Here is a 20,516-nt window from a genome sequence, read left to right as displayed (position 1 = left end):
TTAATCTATTATGTGGGATTTTGTCAAAACTTTTCTGAAAGTTCAAATAAGCCACATCCACTGGCTTCCCATATCAACTCTACTAGTTACATCCTTGAAGAATCCTAGTAGATTTCTCAAGCATGATTTTATTTTTGTAAATCCATACTGACTCTGTCTGATTCTACCACCGTTTTCTAAGTGCTTTGATATAAAATCCTTGATAATGAACTTTAGCACCTTGCCTACTACTGATGTCAGACTCACTGGTCTGTAATTCCTGATTTTCTCTTTACCTCCCTTTTTAAACAACAGAGTTACATTAGCTACTCTCCAATCATTTAAACTGCTCCAGGGTCTAAAGAATCTTGGAAGATGACCACCAATACATCGACTATTTTTATTGGGCTGAATGGCCTCATTATTTGCTGTAAACACCTACGAATCTATTCTTAACAATATTCGCTTTCTTTTCTTTAATGAGGATATTACTGCTCCCTACAATATAGGATCACAAATGATAGAATAATGATATGAGAATTTGGGATCAACTGGATTGGATAAGGTGCACATCTTCTCTCTCTTTTACATTTTCTTATGCCACAACCAGAAGGCCGACAGCACTGCAGGGCATTACTGATGACTGCCCAGTAAGCCTGATTCAATAATGATACTTAGATTTGTAGACCTGTCCCTAAAAACTGAAAATCGTCTCTCAAACGTTCGCATATTCTAATAAAAGCTACAGTGACTTTAAAAAAAATGCAATTCAGCAAGAGGGTTGTTTTGAATTTCCTTTTTGGGTAAAATGCAAAATATATCATCACTTGTTAGATAACCCTGCAGTAGTTTGCCCCTTGAAATGCCTCAAAGCCTTCTGGCTGTAAACTACAGTCAGTTTATTAATTATCAATGATCTGCAATGTATTAGCAAAACTGTACTATTGTCCTAGTATTTTCTAATTTCAAACCAATATTACCTGTTTTTAGTTTGTGTGAAGTTATTTAAATTGTAAAATGTTCCAAATACTCACCAAGCTTGCCTTTCTCATCGTCAGAAGCTCCCTCAGACCATGTTTGTCCACTACCCAGTAAATGGTTCTGGGATTCTCGTAAAGGTTTTGCAGGAAATGGATGTGCTTCAGTAATACTGTGAACAAGGTGATTAAAGAATTAGCTCAGTATGCGGTGGCTCCCTTGAATCAATCTCCAGCATACTGCACAACGCTAGGTACTCAGTAAACCTCACTCATACTACAATGCATCACTTATGCTATGTAATGAACTGTGTAGATTGAAGTAACATGTCATTCAAAGAAGAACTGCATAGAATTACCATCTTAGAAAGTGATAGGTCAAATCAAAGATAGAACAAAACAACAAAATAAATATTTCTTTTGCTTATTAAAAAACATTATTCGGTTCTGCAAAAAAATCAAAATCTTTTTATGTTGAAATAGCATGGCAATAAATAAATAACAATTACTTTTTGGCAGATATGTTCTGAGCAGATGGAGTGGATGGCTGCTCTGGATCCTGATTCACTAAGCACGTTGGAAAGGAACAACCATCACCTAGACTGCATTTGAAACAGGAAGTTCATTTTTTTGAAATGCACAATTTATTATCATTTAACTCTGAAATTTAATATAGTATCAAGGTTTTGTACACTGTTTTCATCACCCCAGTTGACAAATGATCACACAGCATGTTTATTCTTCAGTAAACTTAGTTCAATCTGGAAGGCTACTGCCTCGCTCGGAAAGATCCCACATCCAATTACCTGTCTGTGGTGATTTCGCTGATGTTATTTGACTGGAAAAGCTGTGACTTCCAATGTTCACAATGTTCTTCAATCCATGCTCTTATTTTGTGTTCAGGGAGGCTTGCTATTTCATGTCACCCTTAAATATTAGCCTTAAATCTTTGGCAAGATGTGAATGCATTGGAGAATGTGCAGAAGCAATTTACAAGAATGATTCTAGGAATGAGAAACTTTGGTTAGGATGATAGATTGCAGAATTTGGGACTATTCTCCTTGGAGAGATTAAGGCTGAAAGGAGATTTGATTGAGATTTTTAAAATCATGAGTGGGCTGGACAGAGTAAATAGGCTGAAGCTTTTTCCAAAAAAAAACCTTTTTCTCAGAACAAGTTCTTAGGCCATGGAATGCACTGTCTGGAAATGTGATGAAGGCAGGTTCAATTGAGGCATTAAAGAGGGCATTGGTTGGATATGGGGAAAATGGAGGCAATTGGCACCAGGTAAGAAAGCTGGACTAAATATTAGAGCTGGGGGAGGCACAATGGCTGAATAGCCTCTTTATGCACTGCAATAATACTCAACCCTACTTATTTACATCAGCTCCATTTTCCCCAACAAGCTAAATTTAAAAATCAACCAAGTCCATCACAGCCTCAACTCAACCTATTCATGTAACATCAGTTTTCCATCTCAATGCCTCCTATAACTGTTTTCCCGACAATTCTTTGCAATGGTTTTACTAAATCTCTCTATGACTTCACTTTCTTTGTGCATATTTAGAATCTTGTTTAAACTGATCTCTTCAATGAAGCTTTTGGTTGTCTCTTCCAACTCCCTCACCTAGACTTAGCTTTCATTCCTTTAGCCCCTTGTATTGCCACAAAATTTTCCATGTGGATGTCAGGTGGAAGGATTTGCTACTATTCTGATCCTAACTTATCAGTAAACACATATTTTAATTGCCATATTGTGTGATAGTGTCACTCTTTTCATGGAAGTCCACAGCAATATATTAAATCAAACAATATAAGATATCAATTATAAACGCATATTTGACTGTCAGAAAACATTAAGCTTCATTTACGTTTTAAAATATTATTTTCAACAGTAACACAATTTTTATTCTAAATTAAAATACTTCAATGAAAGATAAGGAAACTCAGAAAATTGAGCTGTACCTTGTAAAGATGGGTAGCAACCAGTATTTCTTCTCATCTCCAAATACTTGCTTCATATTTTTGCTGCATCCTAAGCTAAATCCACTCTTGTCAGGACCATGTCGAAACACAGGTGCTCTGAAGGCCTCTGAATCAAAATATAGTCATTAATAGTCTTTGAACTGTTCTACAAATAAATATTTCAATCCTTTTTATTTTACCGCTTGGTCCACTATCTGTTGTGCTCTGAGGTTTAACTACGGAGCTGAGGTCACAAGCAAGATAGAATCCGAAGTAGGATGATTTACTCATCATAGTTTGTTGTATGTCATTTCTGAATCAATCTCCATCACATCATCTCATTGTTTCCTAACCCAGTCTAGCATTCTTACTGCCATTACTTTGCCTTTCTAACTTTATAGCATCAGCTTCAAATATATTTAACTAACAGTAACTCATGGCGCCTTAAATCTTACAGTTCAGAGTCAGAATTGAGCAGCAGTTGGGGGCGGTGGGGAGAAAATCGTTGGAAGTGCCTGAAGGCATAGCTGAAGAGGTAGATTCTTAAAAGAGTTTTTGGTTTGTCAGATAAGGCAAGGCTGGGGGAAGAGAGTTGAAGTATGGTTGAAAGCTCTGTCATCAATGGTAGGGTATTAATAACAACAAATCAGTTGGATTATGACTTTAGCTGACATAACCTTTCTCTCTAAAATAACCTCAGCCATTGCATTTTTGCCACAGTTAAATTATGAGATTTCAGCTCACACCCCCACTTGGGGTCCCAAACCCCACATTGGGAAGATGAGTGTTTTGTAGACTAACCTTTTCGCTAATTTATTATTTCATGGGATATGGGTGGCACTGGCGAGGCCAGAAAATGTTGTTTATCCCTAATTGTCCCTGAACTGAATAGTTTGTGGTCATTTCAGGGCAATTAAGAGTCAAACACTGGTCAAAGGTCTGGAGTAATCTGTTGGCCAGGCTGGGTAAGGGCAGCATATTTCCTTCCTAAAAGGGCATTAGCGAACTGGGTGGGTTTTTACAACAATCAGCACGGTCACTAAGAGCAAGCATGCAAGTACAACAAGCAGTAAGGAAGGAAATGGTTTGTTGGCATTCATTGCAAGAGCTGACTGTATCTATACAGGGCCTTGGTAAGGCCACACTTGGAAAGTCTGTGGAGTTCTGTTCTACTTATCCAAGAAACAGATATTTTTGCCTGGAAGACAGTGCAGCAAAGGTTCACTAAACTGATTCCTAGGATGGTAGGTTTGTTGTATGAAGAGAGATAGAGTTGACTGGGCCTGTATTCACTGAAGTTTAGAAGAATGAGAGGGGTCCTCTTGAAACGTATAAAATCCTGAGTGGATGCAGTGGTGATGTTTCCCCTGGCCAGGGGTTCTAGGATAAAGATCATGGTCTTAGTACATGGGCTATGCCATTTCAGACTGAGATGAGGAGATATTTCCAAACACAAATGGTAGTGAACCTATGGAATTGTCTACCACAGAGGCTGAGAAGGCCAAGTCACAAAATATATTTAAGGGAGAAACAGATACATTTTTAGAGGCTAAAGGCATCAACAGATATTAGGACAGAGTGGGAGTATGGTGTTGAGACAGAGGACCAGCCACAAACATATTGAAAGGTAGGGGGGTGGGGGCGGTGGGGGGAGGGTGGAGGGGGTCAGCTCACTGGGTAGGATGGCTCAATCCCGCTCACATTTTCTATGTTTCTGTGTCACTGCTGACTGAAACTTGCTTTCAATTCAAGATTGAATTAATTACATTTAAATTCCACCAGCTGGTGTGGTGGGATTCGAATCCATGTAGCCACAGCATTCAGCTGGCTCTCTAGATTACAACAGATGCAAACATCCTGGAAGGCAAGATAAGACCTACAGAAGAGGGCTGATGAATATAGACAATGACGCTTGGTGCATTGACAGGTCTCGCAGAAAGCCCTAGGTCAATGACAAGGAGCACGAAGGAGCCTGACTTTTTATAGAGTTTGGTAAACATCCTCTTCAGGTGAAAATAGTGACCGACTCCAGAAATCATACTTGCCAATGCAACCATGAAGAAGCATCTGATGGTCTATGTCTCAGATTCCATTGTAGCACAAGCAGGAGTTGTCAATGTCTGGGTGCTGTTGTCATGAAGTCTTATTAACTAGTTCAGCTTGCTGCCACGTGAGCCCAGACCATTGCACACAGACCTTTGAATACCAATACAGTAAAGGGGCTTGAAGTGGTTCCCAGCAGTCCAACAATCAGTCCTCTAAAGCATTTCTCAGACTGCTGAGGCAGTGTTGAGGAAGTAACAATAGCTGCAGAAAGTATGTACCTCTCTCAGCATGACAGCATTCATCCTCCCACTGTTGCTACTCTTGCAGTGCCCTTTGCTGTTACCTGTCAGCCAGCCAGCCAGCTGAAACTGCTGCCATTCATGCCAGGTTGGCACAAGCTGAAGCCAGGCCTGAGAGAGCCAGGGCTGCTCAAGGTCATCCAACAACAGTATTTACAGTCTCCCTGGATGAAAGTCAGCAGCCTTCTACCAGCTCTGCTGTGGCAGCACAAAGCAGGGGAACGAGGCCATGCGTGGGACACAGAAAATGGACAGGATGGAATTCACAAGCATGACATTTGCTATATGGCATAATTTTATATTGTAAGTTTGGTTTGGAATGTTTATTTTGACATGGGTTTTTATTTTTGCATTGTAGCCAAACAGATGCTGTCACAGTCAGTAATGGAAGGAAGGTAAATTAGAATTATGTTCCTGGGCAATGCAGTTGAATAAGTCAATCATAGACAATCCAGGCAGAGAGGTCTGAAGAGAACTGTGCTGGCTGCTTCTTTCTGAGCTATTTGTCATACAGCTGGTGGCAAGGGGAGCATGCAAGCCATTCATGTCCTAAAGGGTCCCTCCAGAGCCATTCAGATAGCAGGTGCTTTGTTTCAGCATGCCAATGGCCTGCTCTGTCATATTTTGTGTGATAGCATGGCTTTGCATATGTGAGTGGCTTCAGTGGCCTGAGCCATATTATCAAAGGAGAGCCTGTGCTGCCCAGTAACCACTCTCTGATTTGCCAAACCAGCTGAAATGCAGCTGGAAGAGTGTACTGCTGTAGGACAAAAGCTTCCTAACTGCTGCCAGGATACAAAGCAGTGACCTGCATGAAATGTTGCACATGATCGCACATCTTTTATGTAATTAGAATCATGTAAATGTTCTTCATGATCACAAATGCTTGTTGAAATGGAAAATCAGAAGATTGTCTTACCAAGGGTAGACCTGTTTTTACTGACTAACCAGCAATGATATCCAAACAGGGAGGACAGGCTGATGGAAAACATTGCAGCTGCAAAGAACAGGAACATGATGTGGAACTTAGCTTGGGTATCTGGCAGGCCATTCTGGATAAAGAAAAAAAACAAGCATAAGGGAAAAAACAAGCATAAGAAAAAATGCTGGAAACACAAAAGCAGTTCTAACATCTACTCTATGTAATTTTGGGTCTACATACAGCACATAAGAAAAATGTTGCTGAAAATCTGAAATAAAAACAGCAATTGCTGAAAATATTCAATAGGTCTGGTGGCATATGTGGAGAGAGAAAGGTTTCAAATCTGTGACCTTTGATCAGGAAATGTTCTGAATGAGTCCATTCAAAAGACCATCGAATTGAAACATTAACTTTGATATTCCCACCATAGACACTGTCAGACTCTTCAATTTGCAGCATTTTGTGTTTTTTTTACAATCCAGATTTGCTTTTATTTGTTTTCTATCTTCTGAAGCTTAAGGAACACAAGGGAGCAAGCCATTAAATCCACTCCCCACTTGTGTTCAGCCATTCGTTTATGTCATGACTGATCCGCACTTCAACTATATTCCACCCACTTTTGATCCTAATCACTTAATTTTCTCACCTAACAAAATCATATTGATCTATCTTGACAACTTTGATTGTTTAATTAGCCTTTTATTACTGGGATCCTGAAGATCTCAGTTTTTAATGTCTTGCCACTGGGGGCTGTACCTCTCGCTGCCTTAAGCTTTGGGCCTTCATCCTTAAATTGCTCTGTTTCACAAGTTCTCTCCTCTCTTAAAACTTACATCTTTCACCAAGTTTTTATTGAACTGACTCAATATCTCCTTATACAGTTTACCATTGAATTTTGTTTGATAACACTGCTTAGGAAATGTCTTAGAACATTCCACTGAACTATAGACACTGTATAAGTATATCTTATTGTAAGTATTATGGAGATGCGCCTTCAAGAACTGGGTACTGAATATTAAAGAATATTCATCATTTACGAAGGCTAAGAAAAAAGGAAAAGGAGATGGGATTGGCATGATACTAAAGGATACGATCATTGTTTTAGTGAGAGAAGATCTCTGACCAGAAGAACAAAACTTAGAATCTGTCTGGGTGGAGCTAAGAAACAGCAAGGGTCGCAAACATTGGGAGGAGTGATTTACGGGCTATAAATCAGTCGTCATAACATGGTGAAAATCAGGAAATTAGAGGTGCAAGTAGCAATAGGAGTGCAGCAATCAAGAGTGACTTCAATTTACAAACAGACTAGGTAAATCTATTGAGCACCAATGTTATGGATGAAGAATTCCTGGTATTTCTTAGTCAATATTCAGTATTTAAAGAATTAATGCTGTTTTCCAAAAAACAACATACATTTCTATCAGTCAAAAATATCCAGAAGGAAATGTGAGAGAGCCATGACCAACAAGGGAGGTGAAAGGCAGTATTTGATCAAAGGTTATAAAGTTGCAAAAAAAAGTTGTAAGCCTGAGGACTGGGAGAATTTTAGACTTCAAAGGAGAACAAAGAAATTGATAATGAAAGAGTGAACAGAATATAAATGCAAAATAGCAAGAAACATAAAATAGATTGTAAAAGCTTCAATAAGTATGTAAAATGTAAAATATTAGCAAAGACAACTGTGGACACATTATTAGCACAGACTGGAGAATTTAGAATAGGAAATAGAAAAATGACTGAGAAAGTAAATAAGTACATTGATTTCAATTTGTGCCAGGATTTTGAGTATCTCTGCTATGATAAAAAATCCAGAATTTGTCAGGAAGCACAAGTCTTGCCTCTGAACATATCCTCACTCATTTTTGTGGAAATGGGCTGGGGTTGGCACATTTGAGTTTCTTGGAGACTACTGGCTATTTAAGTGACCAGCTGCCTCCACTGAAACAGGATTTTGGAGTTCCTGGAGTGTGTAACACAGAGTGTGGAGATTAGACCAGGTCAGAGTAGGTCTATCCTATGCCAATGTCTTAAGCGGGACCTTATTGAAAGCCTTCTGAAAATCCAAGAGAACCAAATCCATTGGCTCCCCTTTATCAATTCTACGAAGCACATTTTCATGGATTTCTTTTGGATAGCCAAGGCCAATATACCCCTTTGGAGACCTGGGGTAACTTTCTAGATTTGGTTTTGGGACATATGGTGGATGTGTGGATGGGTGGGGGGAGGGGGTGTAGCGGATCAGGGATCCTTCAGCAGGGGGTGATGGTCAGTAAACTGTGAAGAATATTGTGTGTAAATGGTGGATAAATCACTTACAATTGTACCACCTGTGAAGACCTGTTAACAAGCGTCAACCCGTCAAGAATGCCTTAAAGCGGAGAAAATATGGGATTTCCATTGACCAGAAATTAGACGAGGCCAGCAACATGAACACTCATATTCATCTGACTAACAGCAGGTCAGACGCTGAGGATTCTGCAGTGAGTAATTCACCTCCTGACTCCTCAAAGCCTGACCACCATCTGCATGGTACATCTCAGAAGTATGAAGGAATATTCTCCACTTGCCTGGATAAGTGCAGCTCCAATGACACTTAAGAAGCTTGACATCATCCAGGACAAAGCAGACTGCTTGATCAGTACCCCATCCGTACACCACCTTCACAGTTCAATCCATCCACAACTGACCCAGTGGCAGCAGTGTGCATCATCTACAAGACACTCTGCAGTAATGCATGAAGGCTCCTGACACAACATTTTCCAAACCTACCACTCCTACCACTTAAAAGGACAAGGGCAGCAGATACATTGGAATACTATCACTTGAAAAATTCCCCTCCAAGCCACCCATCAGACTGACTTGGAATATATTATTGTTCTTCCACTATTGCTGGGTCAAATGCCTGGGACTCCCGCCCTAAGATTGCTGTGCAGACAGCAGTAGTTTAAGAAGACAGCTCACCAGCTTCTCAAGGGCCATTAAGGATGAGCAATAAATGCTGTTCCAATCAATGACACCCACTATATGTGAATGAAAAAATTATGATTACAGTACTTTTCTCAATAGTGTGTAACCTGAAATGTATAAAGGTTACACCAACAGACCTTCTCCTACGTACAGGAGAACATAATGATTTTTAAATTTTTTTCTTGGGGCTGTAAAAGGAAAGTGATTGACAAGCTGTCATGGATTGTGTTCAGTAGGAGTTGCTACAGTATGATGTGTTTAGTCCAACAAGAAAGGAGGCACTGCTAGACCTGGATCTCAGGAATGAGGTGGGCCAAGTAAATGAAGTGTTCGTGGGGGAACATTTAGGGGACAGTGCTCATGAAACTGTCAGATTTAGGATATAAACATCGAAACATAGAAAACATTGTAAATAGGAGCAGGACTAGGCTATACTGCCCTTCAAATCTGCTCCACCATTCAATATGATAATCAACTCCTCAGAACCCTGTTCTCACTTTCTCCCCTATGAATTATTTCTAAATCCTTCTCGAAAACATTCAATGTTTTGACTTCAACCACTTTCTGTGACAGAGAATTCCACAGTTTCACCACTTTCTGAGTGAAGAAATTTCTCCTCATCTCAGTCCTAAATGGTCTACCTTATATTACCTGTGTCACCTGTTCCGGACTCATTTAGGATATCCTTCCTGCATTTAACCTGCTGAGTCCAATTAGGATTATATAGCTTCCTATAAGAATCTCACTCTTTATTCTAACCTCCAGTGAAAACAATCCTAACTGATCAGTCTCCCTTCACATGTCAGTCTTGCCATCCCTGGAATCTGTCTGGTAAATCTTCGTTGCATTCCCTCCATAGCCAGCGTATTCTTCCTCAGATTTTGTTTTTTATTCATTCACAAGATGAGGGCATCGCTGGCTAGGCCAGCATTTATTGCCCATCCCTAATTGCCCAGAGGGCAGTTATGAATCAAAAACATTGCTGTGGATCTGGAGACACATTTAGGTCAGAACAGGTAAGGATGGCAGTTTTCTTCCCTAAAGGACATTACTGAACCAGATGGGTTGTTTTTTTTCTGACAATTGGCAATGGATTCACAGTCATCATTAGACTCTTAATTCCAGATATTTATTGAATTCAAATTCCATCATCTGCCATGGTGGGATTCAAACCCAAGTCCCTGGGACATTACCTCTGTCCCTGGATTAACAGTCCAGCGATAATAGCATAGGCCATTGGCTCCCCCTGTAGGAAACCAAAACTGCAATATTCCAGATATGGTCTCACAAGGCCCTGTATAATTGCAGAAAGGCATCCCTGCTCCTGAACTTGAATTCTCTTGCTATGAAAGCCAATGGAGCATTTGCCTTCTTCAATACCTGCTGCACTTGCATGCTTGCCTTCTGCAACTAGCATACAAGGACATCTAGGTCTTGTAGCACCTCCCCTTTCCTAATCCATTACCATTCATACAGTAATCTACCTTCCAGTTTTTGCACTGAAAGTGATAATCTCACATTTATCCACATTATACTCCATGGACCATGTATTTGCTCACTCACTCAACTTGTCCAAATCATACTAAAGCATTTCTGCATCCTCTTTATAGTTTACCCTTCCACCCAGCTTTATGCCATCCGCTAATATGGAGACATTACATTTAGTTCCCTCATCTAAATCATTAATACACATTGTGAATAGCTGGTATGCAAGCACTGATTCCCGTGGTACTCCACTAGTTACTGCCAGCCATCCGGAAAAAGACCCATTTATTCTTACTCTGCTTCCTGTCTGCCAACCAGTACACCATCTCCAATTTCATCTGCTTTAATTTTATGTGCTAATCTCTTACATGGGACCTTATTGAAAGCCATCTGAAAAATCCAAGCGAATCAGATCTACTGGTCCCCCTTATCAATTTTACTAATCACATCCTCAAAAAATTATAGAATATTTCTCAAGCATGATTTCCCTTTCATAAGTATATGCTGATGCTGTCTGATCCTGTTACTGTTTTCTCAGTGGTCTGCTCTTAAATCCTTTATAATGGTCTCTAGCATTTCCCCTTCTACTGGTGTATAATTCCCTGTTTTCTCTCTAGTTCCTTTTTGAAATAGTGGGGTTACATTAACTATTCTTCAAGCCACAAGACCTGCTCCAAGTCTATAGAATCTTGAAAGATGACTACCAATGCATTCACTAAATCTAGGGCCATTTCCTTAAGTACTTTGGGATGTAGATTCTCGTGCCCTGGGGATTTATCAGCTATTAATCCCATCAATTTCCCTACCACCATTTCCCTACTAATAATAATTTCCTTCACTTCCTCCCATCACTAGACTCTTCCCCAACATTTGGGACACAATTTGTGTCCTACTTTGTGAAGACAGAACCAATAAAAGTACTTAATTGGTCATCCATCTCTTTGTTCCCTGTTATAACTTCTTCTGTTTCTGACTGTAAGAGACCTACATTTGCTTTCACTAATCATTGCCACTTCACATACCTATAGAAGCTTTTATGGCTTCTATGTTCCTGCAAACTTTCTGTTGTATTCTATTTCTACACTCTTAATTAAACTCTTTTTGCACATTTGCTGAAATCTACATTGTTCCCAGGTCTGCTGGTTTCAATGCTAAGAAACGATGGCAGACAATCTGGAGTTTAAAAAAAAATCAATTGGGCAGAACTGACCTCAATGGGACAGGATCAGAATTGGGCCAGAGAAAACTGTAGCTGAGCAATGGGCTCACTTCAACAACACATGGTTCGGGCATAGTAGGCAAAAGTAGGACAAACAAATTCAGAGGTCCCTAGATGAAACAGGAGATAGAAATCATGATCAAGGAGAAAATATGAACTTATGACAAGAGTCGGATAAAAAATACAGTTGAGAACCACATTGAATGCAAAACGGTTCAGAGGGGAGATGAGAAAGCAAATAAGAGAAGCAATAAAGGAACATGAGAAAAGATTGGCAGCTGACTTCTGGGGAAATCCCAAAATCTTTTATAGGCACATAAATTTTCAAAGGATGGGGAAAACAGGACTATGGCCAAATAGAGTTTAATAAGAGAATTTACACATGGAGGTGGGGCCATGGTCATGGTGTTAAATTACTAATTTGTATCTGTTTTTGCCAGGAAGGTAGATGTTACCCATGCTGCGGTGACAAAGGAGGAAACTCTGTCATTAGAAGGGGTCATCATTGAAAAGGAAGAAGTGTTGGATAGATTGTTTGCATTTAAAGTTCACAAGGCTTTGGGGCCAGATGAGATGCATTCCAGGATACTGAAGGAAGTTGGAATTAAAACTGTGGAGGTACTGGCCATAACCTTGTAGTCTCTCTTCAACTCAGGAGAGGTACCAGAAGGCTGGAGAATTGCAAACATCATGCCCTTGTTTGAAAATGATTGTAAGGATAAGCCCTAAAATTACAGACTAAAGAGTTTAACTTTAGTAGCGGGGAAGCTTTTAGAAACAATTATTTGGGATTAAATTAATAATAATTAATAATTAAAATTGTAAGTTGTTAGGAAGAGCAAGCATGGAAATTCTATTACACTGACTTGCTGCAAATGTTTTGAAAGAATTGATGGTAGTAATACCGGCGTACATGAACTTCCAAAGCACATTATATACAGTGCCACATAACTGAATTGTGAGCAAAGTTATATCTCATTAAAGAGGCAGGAGCAACATGGATTCAAAATTGAGTGAGGGACAGGAAGCAGTGAGGAATGGTTCATAGATATTTTTCAGGCTGGAGGAAAGTTTGTGATGGACTTCTCCAGGGTTTAATATTAGGACTCTTCCATGCCATAACGATTCTGTGATTCTGTGAATAGTTTTTTCGGCATTAAGGGAACCAATAGATATGTGAATAGAACAAGAAAGTGGAGTTAATGCAAAAGACCACCCATGATCTTATTGAATGGCAGAACAGAATCTCATGATAGTCTTCAACACTAATACATGGAAAACGGGCACAATGAGGACCAATTTCCCTCTATTTCTTCTCTTTAGTAGGCAATAAGTCAATGTTCTATCTGTGTTTCATCAATAAATTCCTTTTAACTTTATTTTCTGGTAAAAACTTGAGGGTGTTGCTCTTGCTACAGATTTGTCCATGACACATTAACCCTGTCTAAACCTTTCATCATTTCTCTATTTTATGGGATATATAATGGATTAAAGAGTACATTTGAAGGGACTAGATTTGCGAGTGCTCTGAACCTATATAACAAAATTACGTCCCCCCAAAGGAAAGCAAGTGTGACTTGAATATAGTTAAATAAATTGAAAGGGAAATATTAATTCAGGGAAGTAAATAAATTTACATAATCAAGATACATCAATTCAAGTCATTTAGCAGTCAAATTGGTTGACAATCAGTCACCAATTATCAATACCTCTATTGTAAAAGCCTTTTTCACCAACGCAGATATTATTTAGAATGCCTCGCTGGAATTACAGCAGAAGTCTGTCACAATTTGGCTTAATATAAATTTTGAATATGATGTTTATAGTGTGACAGTCATGTGGCTCCCAGAGACATAAATCTTTATTTAAATCTTCATTTGTTAGGTAAGAATAGAATTCCTATGAAAGTGGTTTCACATTTAGAACACAAAACTGTAAAGCACAGGAATGGGCCCAAACATGACACCAAGTTAAACTAATCCCTACTGCCTGCCCTTGGACCATATCCCTCCATTTCTTGCATATTCATGTGCTTATCTAAAAGTCTCTTAATCGCCCCTTTAAATGTACATTTTGTACATCCACACTCTGGAATTGCCTCTCTTTCCATCTATAGGGTGTTCCTTCAAACCTACCTCCTTGACTAAACTCCTGGACATCTGCCCTAAATTCTCCCTTTGAGGTTTGGTGTCAAATTTTATTTGCTAAAGATTGCGTAAATTCCTTGGGGATGTTTTACTATGTTAAGACACAATATAAATGCAAGTTGTTGTTGCAGTGTAAATCTCCCAACTTGACTTATTTCATGCTTTTTAAAAAATGTCAGTCTCATAATAACTGAACGATTTAGGTCACTGGGCCTACTTTATGCAGACCGTAAAGTGCTTAGAGCTGTTGCAATGCCACACACTGAAGGCCATGACATTCTGGGCAGCCAAAATAAAGAAAATCTTGCACTGAAAGAGACAACTAGTCCCGAAGCATAACTACTGATGTCACAGCATTTCAACATTGCAAGACAGAAAATTAATTTTTCGACATTTGCTGCTATATTGTAACTCAAAACATAAAATACTATTTACTAAATAAAACAAAACATTTACTAACTACATGACTAATCAGTTTCCATCATGAAAGATGGAACTGATCAAGCATTTGGATTCCTACCCAATATTCCTTCAGCCGCTTAATTGGAATTTCATCCTTGAAAAGAGATGAAAGGAAGTGGAAAGAAGTCAATAAAAAGGGTACAAAGCTAGAATGAATTAAAATAATTTATTCAATTAAATAAATAAGAGAGAGAAAAATAAAATATTATGGATACTGGAAATCTGAAATAAAAACAGAAAGACTGGAGAAGCTCAGCAAATTTGGCAGTACTTGTGGAGTAAGAAATAGATTTAACGTTGAGTTGATTTTAATTCTTCTTCAGGACTGAAAATAGCCATTTTAAGGAAGAGATGAAGTTTCCAGTTCTAAACAAAGGAGAAACTGTGCTTGTGCTCAGGGAATTTTTTTTATAATGCCAGTTACTTTCACAGCAAAGTGAGGTAGTTGAGTGAAAGGAGTTGAGTGCAGAGAGGATCAAGAAAGCGGGAATTAGAGCTCCTGGAGAAAGTGAGTGTGGTGAGATATAAGCAGGAAAAGTAATAAGGGATCAAAATCAGGCTGACAAGAAGCTGAGTTGGAAATTGCAAGGCAGAGGAAAGGGAGGCTAAACTAGCTGTGGCATCATTTGACATATTTCTTTACAAAACTATCTAAGTGTTTCAGTATTTTACTTTTAAAAACAAATTATTATTACACATCACAAGCGACAAACAGCCCTGAAATTGAGATATAGCTGTGCTGCTTTAGACAGCAAAACAGTCCATCTGCCTTAGAGGGATATTTCTGGTCAAGTCTAAATGCAGGTTCTTCTTTAAAATCATTTTAACTTGCAGAATACAACATAGGTATGCAAAGATACTTATGTACGTAATCCCATACAGGGGTGTAATTTTAAAGATCTGGCATACAAACATTTCTTCATAATTATGAACAGCTATTTTATATTGACCTGCATTGTGTTCCAACTTGCGAACAAATCAACTTGCAAACGGACTCAACAATGAGACCCATTCACAATCCGGAAAACGTCTGCATCAGTGATTAGTTCAAATATTACAGCAGTTAACATTACACTGATTTGATAGCTAACCACTAGAAAGCAAGAGGATTTGAATATTCTGGAATCAATTCCACACACGTGAGAACAAACTGTGAAATAACTGCCAAGATTTCCTCAGCTTATACCGCCAGCCTGCCTTTTTCCTTTAAGTTATAATTAACTGAGAAAATTACAGCCTGTCTAGTGCACAAACAGAGAACTCAGGCATGCGTTCCAAAATTCTTTAAGGCACACCAAACCAAGTAGTAAATGACTTGATTGTACCCGCTGGTGGCCTTCAGCATGGACTTTACCAATGCTATTGAGAATTGGGGCAGAATGGTGGGAAATTAATTAAAATGGAATGAATTTGAGTAAATAAAATGAACTTGACAATTAAAAAAAATCAGACAGTTCCTAAACGTAGAAAGATTTTATATTAATATAACCACTTTCACAACTCTAGGATGCCCCAAAACAATCTACATCAATGATTTAGATGAAGGGATGAAATGTAATGTTGCTAAACTTGCTGATGAAGATAAGTAAGAAAGTTATGAAGAGGACAAAGTCTGCGAAAGGGATACAGATGGGTTAAGTGAGTGCGTAAAAAAGTTAGCAGATGGAGTACAATGTGGGAACGTTAACTTGTCCACTTTGGCAGTAAGAATAGAAAAGCAGCATATTGTTTAAATGGAAAGAGATTGCAGAATTGTGAGGTAGAGGGAGATACGTAATACATTAAATATGTGATTAGGAAGGTAAATAGATTGTTGTCATTTATTGCAAAAGGAATGAAACATACAAGTGGGGATGGTTTGCTACAGTGTTGGTAAGATCACATCTGGATTAGTGTGTACAGTTTAGGTCTCTTTAAAATCACAAGCCTTCGGAGTACCGCTCCTTCGTCAGTTGAAGTGGAGGATAGCACAGGAAAGTGCACAGGCACAGAATACATAGGCAAAAAGATAACGGCAAGATAATTCCAGGTAATTAAGAGTGTCAACAGATAAGTACAAATAGTGTGAGTGGAGTGTCAACAAGCTGAATAACAGATGATATGAGTAAAGTGTCCACAGCTGAATAGCTAAATGACCTATGATCCAATTTAATTAAGGCAGAGAGATAATTACAAGAAGTCAAAAATAAGATGGTGCGTGACTTGAACCCAAGATCATGGTTGATGCCATTTTCATGCGTACGGAACTTGGCTATTATTATATTGTGTTGCACAATATGTAACCCTATCACACTGTTCCGTGTTTGTAAAATCTTCTTTACTGTTCTGTGTTGACACCATCACCTTGATAACTTATTATCTCTCTATCTTAATTAGTTTGTACAGTTTTGGATGACTTGTTACTTTGGTTAGACCCTCATCATGTGATTCTGATACCTATCATGTTATTCCAGCCATCTGGTTTGTCCTTAGCACCATCTTATTTTGATTTTTTGTAATTATCTCTTGGCCTTAATTTATCGGCTCATAGGTCATCCCTTCACTTGCTATTCAGCTGTTTATTCACAGTGTTTGACACTTTTGATCACTTGCAAAGACTTGTTAATCAAACTGTTGACACTCCACTCACACTATTTGTACTTATCTGTTGACATTTTTAATTATCTTGAACTGTCTTGCCATTATTTCTCTTCCTATGTATTCTGTGCCTGTGTGCTTCCCTCCACTTCACCTGATGAAGGAGCAGCACTTCGAAAGCTTGTGACTTCAAATAAATCTATTAGACCAAAACCTGGTGTCATGTGACTTCTGATTTTCTCCACCTCAGCCTAACATCGGCACCTCAACATTATATTTAACGAACAATAGATCGCAAGACTGGAGTGAACAATTTTGTGACAGTGGAGGTGAGTTTGAAAGTATGTTTTGATTTGATTTCTCCCTAAATGTATCTTTAATTTGTTCAATTAGTGTCCAAAGTGATGATGGGTTAGTCTTTCATTTCATTGTCTCAGTAATTTGCAACATCACCAGTGGTATTTTAATACAAAGCAATTATAAATTTCTTCAGCAATTTTAATGTAACAGTCTCGTATTAAATCTAATGCAAAAAAAAACTCAGATGGAGAACAACTGTTCTAGATAATTACTGAGTCAAAACAAAGATAGCATTCAGCTCACTGAAAACTGAACTACAGTTCCTAATCCATCACACCAGTATTAATAATCCAAGATGAGTGACACTTATTGAAAAGTCAGAGCGATAGCTTATTGCTGTAACTGAAAACAAAATGTTAAAATTGCTCAATAAAATCAGCATCTGTAAAGACAGGTTAATATTGTGGTGACCAGTTTTGCTGAAGGGTTATACTAAAAGGGTTTCTGAAACATTGATGGATATATTGTGTAGTTAGATCATTCCCTACTTTTTAAGATCATTCCCTGATCTTTTAAAGTTTTATTTATTTTTAAATCAACAGGTTTTTTGTGACATTGCATCCCAATGTTCCTCTGTTGAAATGATAGAGGTTTCAAAGGCTTGAAGGCAAACTATATAATTCCTTATATTGTCATTTTATAATAAGAATTAAAGCCTATTATGGTTAATAATGATGCAAGTCACCATATGAAAATATTTGAACTTTTAAGCAACAGAATGAAACATTATAGCCAGGATTTTTCTCTTAATGAATTGCTCTTTGAGGCAGATTTCGAGTGGTGAAAGTGACAAAAATTGGGCACTTGAAAGCTATTGCTTTAAATTTTCCATTCTAGGATTTTGAAAGAAGTAAATGACAGCACTGCAAGTACTCAGACGATATACTTCCAACATTATCTTGACTTGACACCCATTCCATATGATTTGAAAATTGCACACGTTTTTTTCTTGGCCTAAGAAATGTGATAGAGTGAAAGCAGGAATTTATAAAATAGTTGTTTAACATCTGTTGCTGTAAGAAAATTACTGCGGATACTGGAAATCTGAAAGAAAAAATGAAATGCTGTAAATATTCAACAGAGAAAAACAGCTAATGTTTCTGCTACGATGGTTCATCAAAAGTATAGCAAGTTTTAAACAAGTGAAAGGGAGTGAATGGGAAGAGGAACAGAAGGGATGGAGGACAGAGAGACTAAGTGACAAGACATTCTATGTTGCAAAGCCTGAGGGAATGGGAAAGAAAAGTAAGAAGCAAAAGATGTGCTGGAAGAGGTGTCAATGCTGTTACCATCTAAATGCAAAGTAAAGGAAACAAAATGGGAAACAATAGAGATTAAAAGAACAAACCAGCAACAAAACACAAAATAAAATTATTGAACACCCATGTTTAGTCCAGATGGCTGTAAGTGCCTAGTTGAAAGACAAGATGCTAGTTGTACAACTTCAGAACATAGACTCTGTATCCTTGATTTTTCTTACACGCCCCACATGTTTCTATCACCATCCTTGTCAACCACCCTCCCACAAAACACACACGTAGTCTCACACACAGACACAAACATGCCTTGCTTGTTTCTTGTTGACTTTGCTCTCAGCAGATTGGACTCATTTGCTCCTTTTCACACCAGATTTTACAGCTTTCTCCCTTTCACTGCCATTATCAACACCCTTGTCTTTTGCTCTGGGATTCCCTCTCGATCTGTTTCACTTGCTTTTCCTCCCCTTCTATCAATAGCATTAAAAGCCTTTTCCAAACACTCTTAGTTCTGAAGAAGAACCATATTGGACTCAAAATGTTAACCATTGTTTCTCTCTCCACAGAGGCTGCCAGACCTGCTGAGTTTCTCTAGCATCATTTGTCTTTGTTTCAGATTTCCAGCACCTGCAGTATTTTGCTTTCATTTAAAGGAATGAAAACAGTGATTGGTTAATTTATTTATTCCATTAAAAAATGACATCAAAAATGTCCTTCTGTTAAAATCTCGATACTTAAAGTGAATGAAGTATGTGTATAGAATTATATTAAACTTACCATCCAAAACTTGATAAAGTACTGCAGATCAGTGGCAGCAATAAATATGCAGTAAAGCAAAGAGTAAGCCAAGAAAAGGAAAAAAAACTTGTAATTGGAGAATCCAACACAATTGTTCACCCTGTAAATAAGCAAAAGGCATCTTTTATCACTTTTAATTTAGCATTTAATTTTCTAAAAATTATGTCATAGCAATGGAAATGAAAACTGTGAGAGATTTAAAACTGGCAGCTGATTCAGTATCTTCCATGTTACATTATTGTGCAAAGTCAAACGCTTACCATGTTGACTGTATGTTTGTGGCCTAGACATGCTAAGACTATTGGTTGCAATTGTGATAAGTTCTTTGATTTGCTTTGAACTACCTTGAAATGAATTTTAGCATCAAATTTGTGCTTGACCAGGTTTTCATGTTTACTGAAAACTTCACGGCTTGGATACTTCCTCTACAATCAGCAACATCTATTTAAATAAATATAGCATGTGTTAACCTACGATATATTGAAGCAATCTAAGAAAATCATACATCTGAAGTAAAATTTTCCTTATATTCTGTGTTTCAATTTCAGTGGGTGTTTTGTTGGAGTGGTGACATGGGTTCAAACTGCAATTCTCAAAGAGGCATCTTAATAGCATCATCAGACACAATGATAAACTCTGATATTGGGTCCTCAGAGAAGAGGCAGCATGAAACGCATGGCACAGGTTAAACCGTCACAAAAGTCAGAAGACTGTCAGGGGGCAGGGGCTTAAAATCTTTTAATTGTGAAATGTGATCCTTACCTAGTGCACATGTGCCAGCCTTCAATTTTACAGCAATTGTTCGAGCACCTTGAAAAAGCTAGATGCTCCATTACAATATTCAAATCTCACTCCTGCAGGGCATTTGGGAATGAGATTTAATTCTAATGGCTGCTGGACAAGTTCTCTTTGGCAAGATGTAAAAGTAACAGGGTTGTTGTTTGGCAAGATGTAAAAGTAACAAGGTTGTTGTCGTGGATGATTTTAACTTCCCATATATTGACTGAGACTCACTTAGTGCTTGGGACGCAGATGGGACAGAGTTTGTAAGGAGCAT

General features: G+C 38.2%; 1 protein-coding gene across 1 annotated transcript; it reads right to left on the bottom strand.

Moving 5' to 3' along the window:
• Positions 1–1,013: 1,013 nt before the first annotated feature.
• LOC109921763 (palmitoyltransferase ZDHHC2-like) lies at positions 1,014–19,559 on the bottom strand (the record flags this gene model as incomplete). Its single annotated transcript, XM_048592548.1, has 6 exons — positions 1,014–1,129; positions 1,466–1,558; positions 2,922–3,048; positions 6,186–6,318; positions 14,527–14,562; positions 19,439–19,559. Coding segments are annotated over 6 exons (626 nt in total), but the record flags the coding sequence as incomplete, so codon positions are not given.
• Positions 19,560–20,516: the final 957 nt, after the last annotated feature.

Source organism: Rhincodon typus, unplaced genomic scaffold (assembly GCF_021869965.1).
Source record: "Rhincodon typus isolate 14 unplaced genomic scaffold, sRhiTyp1.1 hic_rhity00001431, whole genome shotgun sequence".
In the NCBI taxonomy this organism is placed as follows: domain Eukaryota; kingdom Metazoa; phylum Chordata; class Chondrichthyes; order Orectolobiformes; family Rhincodontidae; genus Rhincodon; species Rhincodon typus.
Note: the sequence above shows the minus strand (reverse complement) of the source record. Positions and strands in the feature narration are given on the sequence as shown.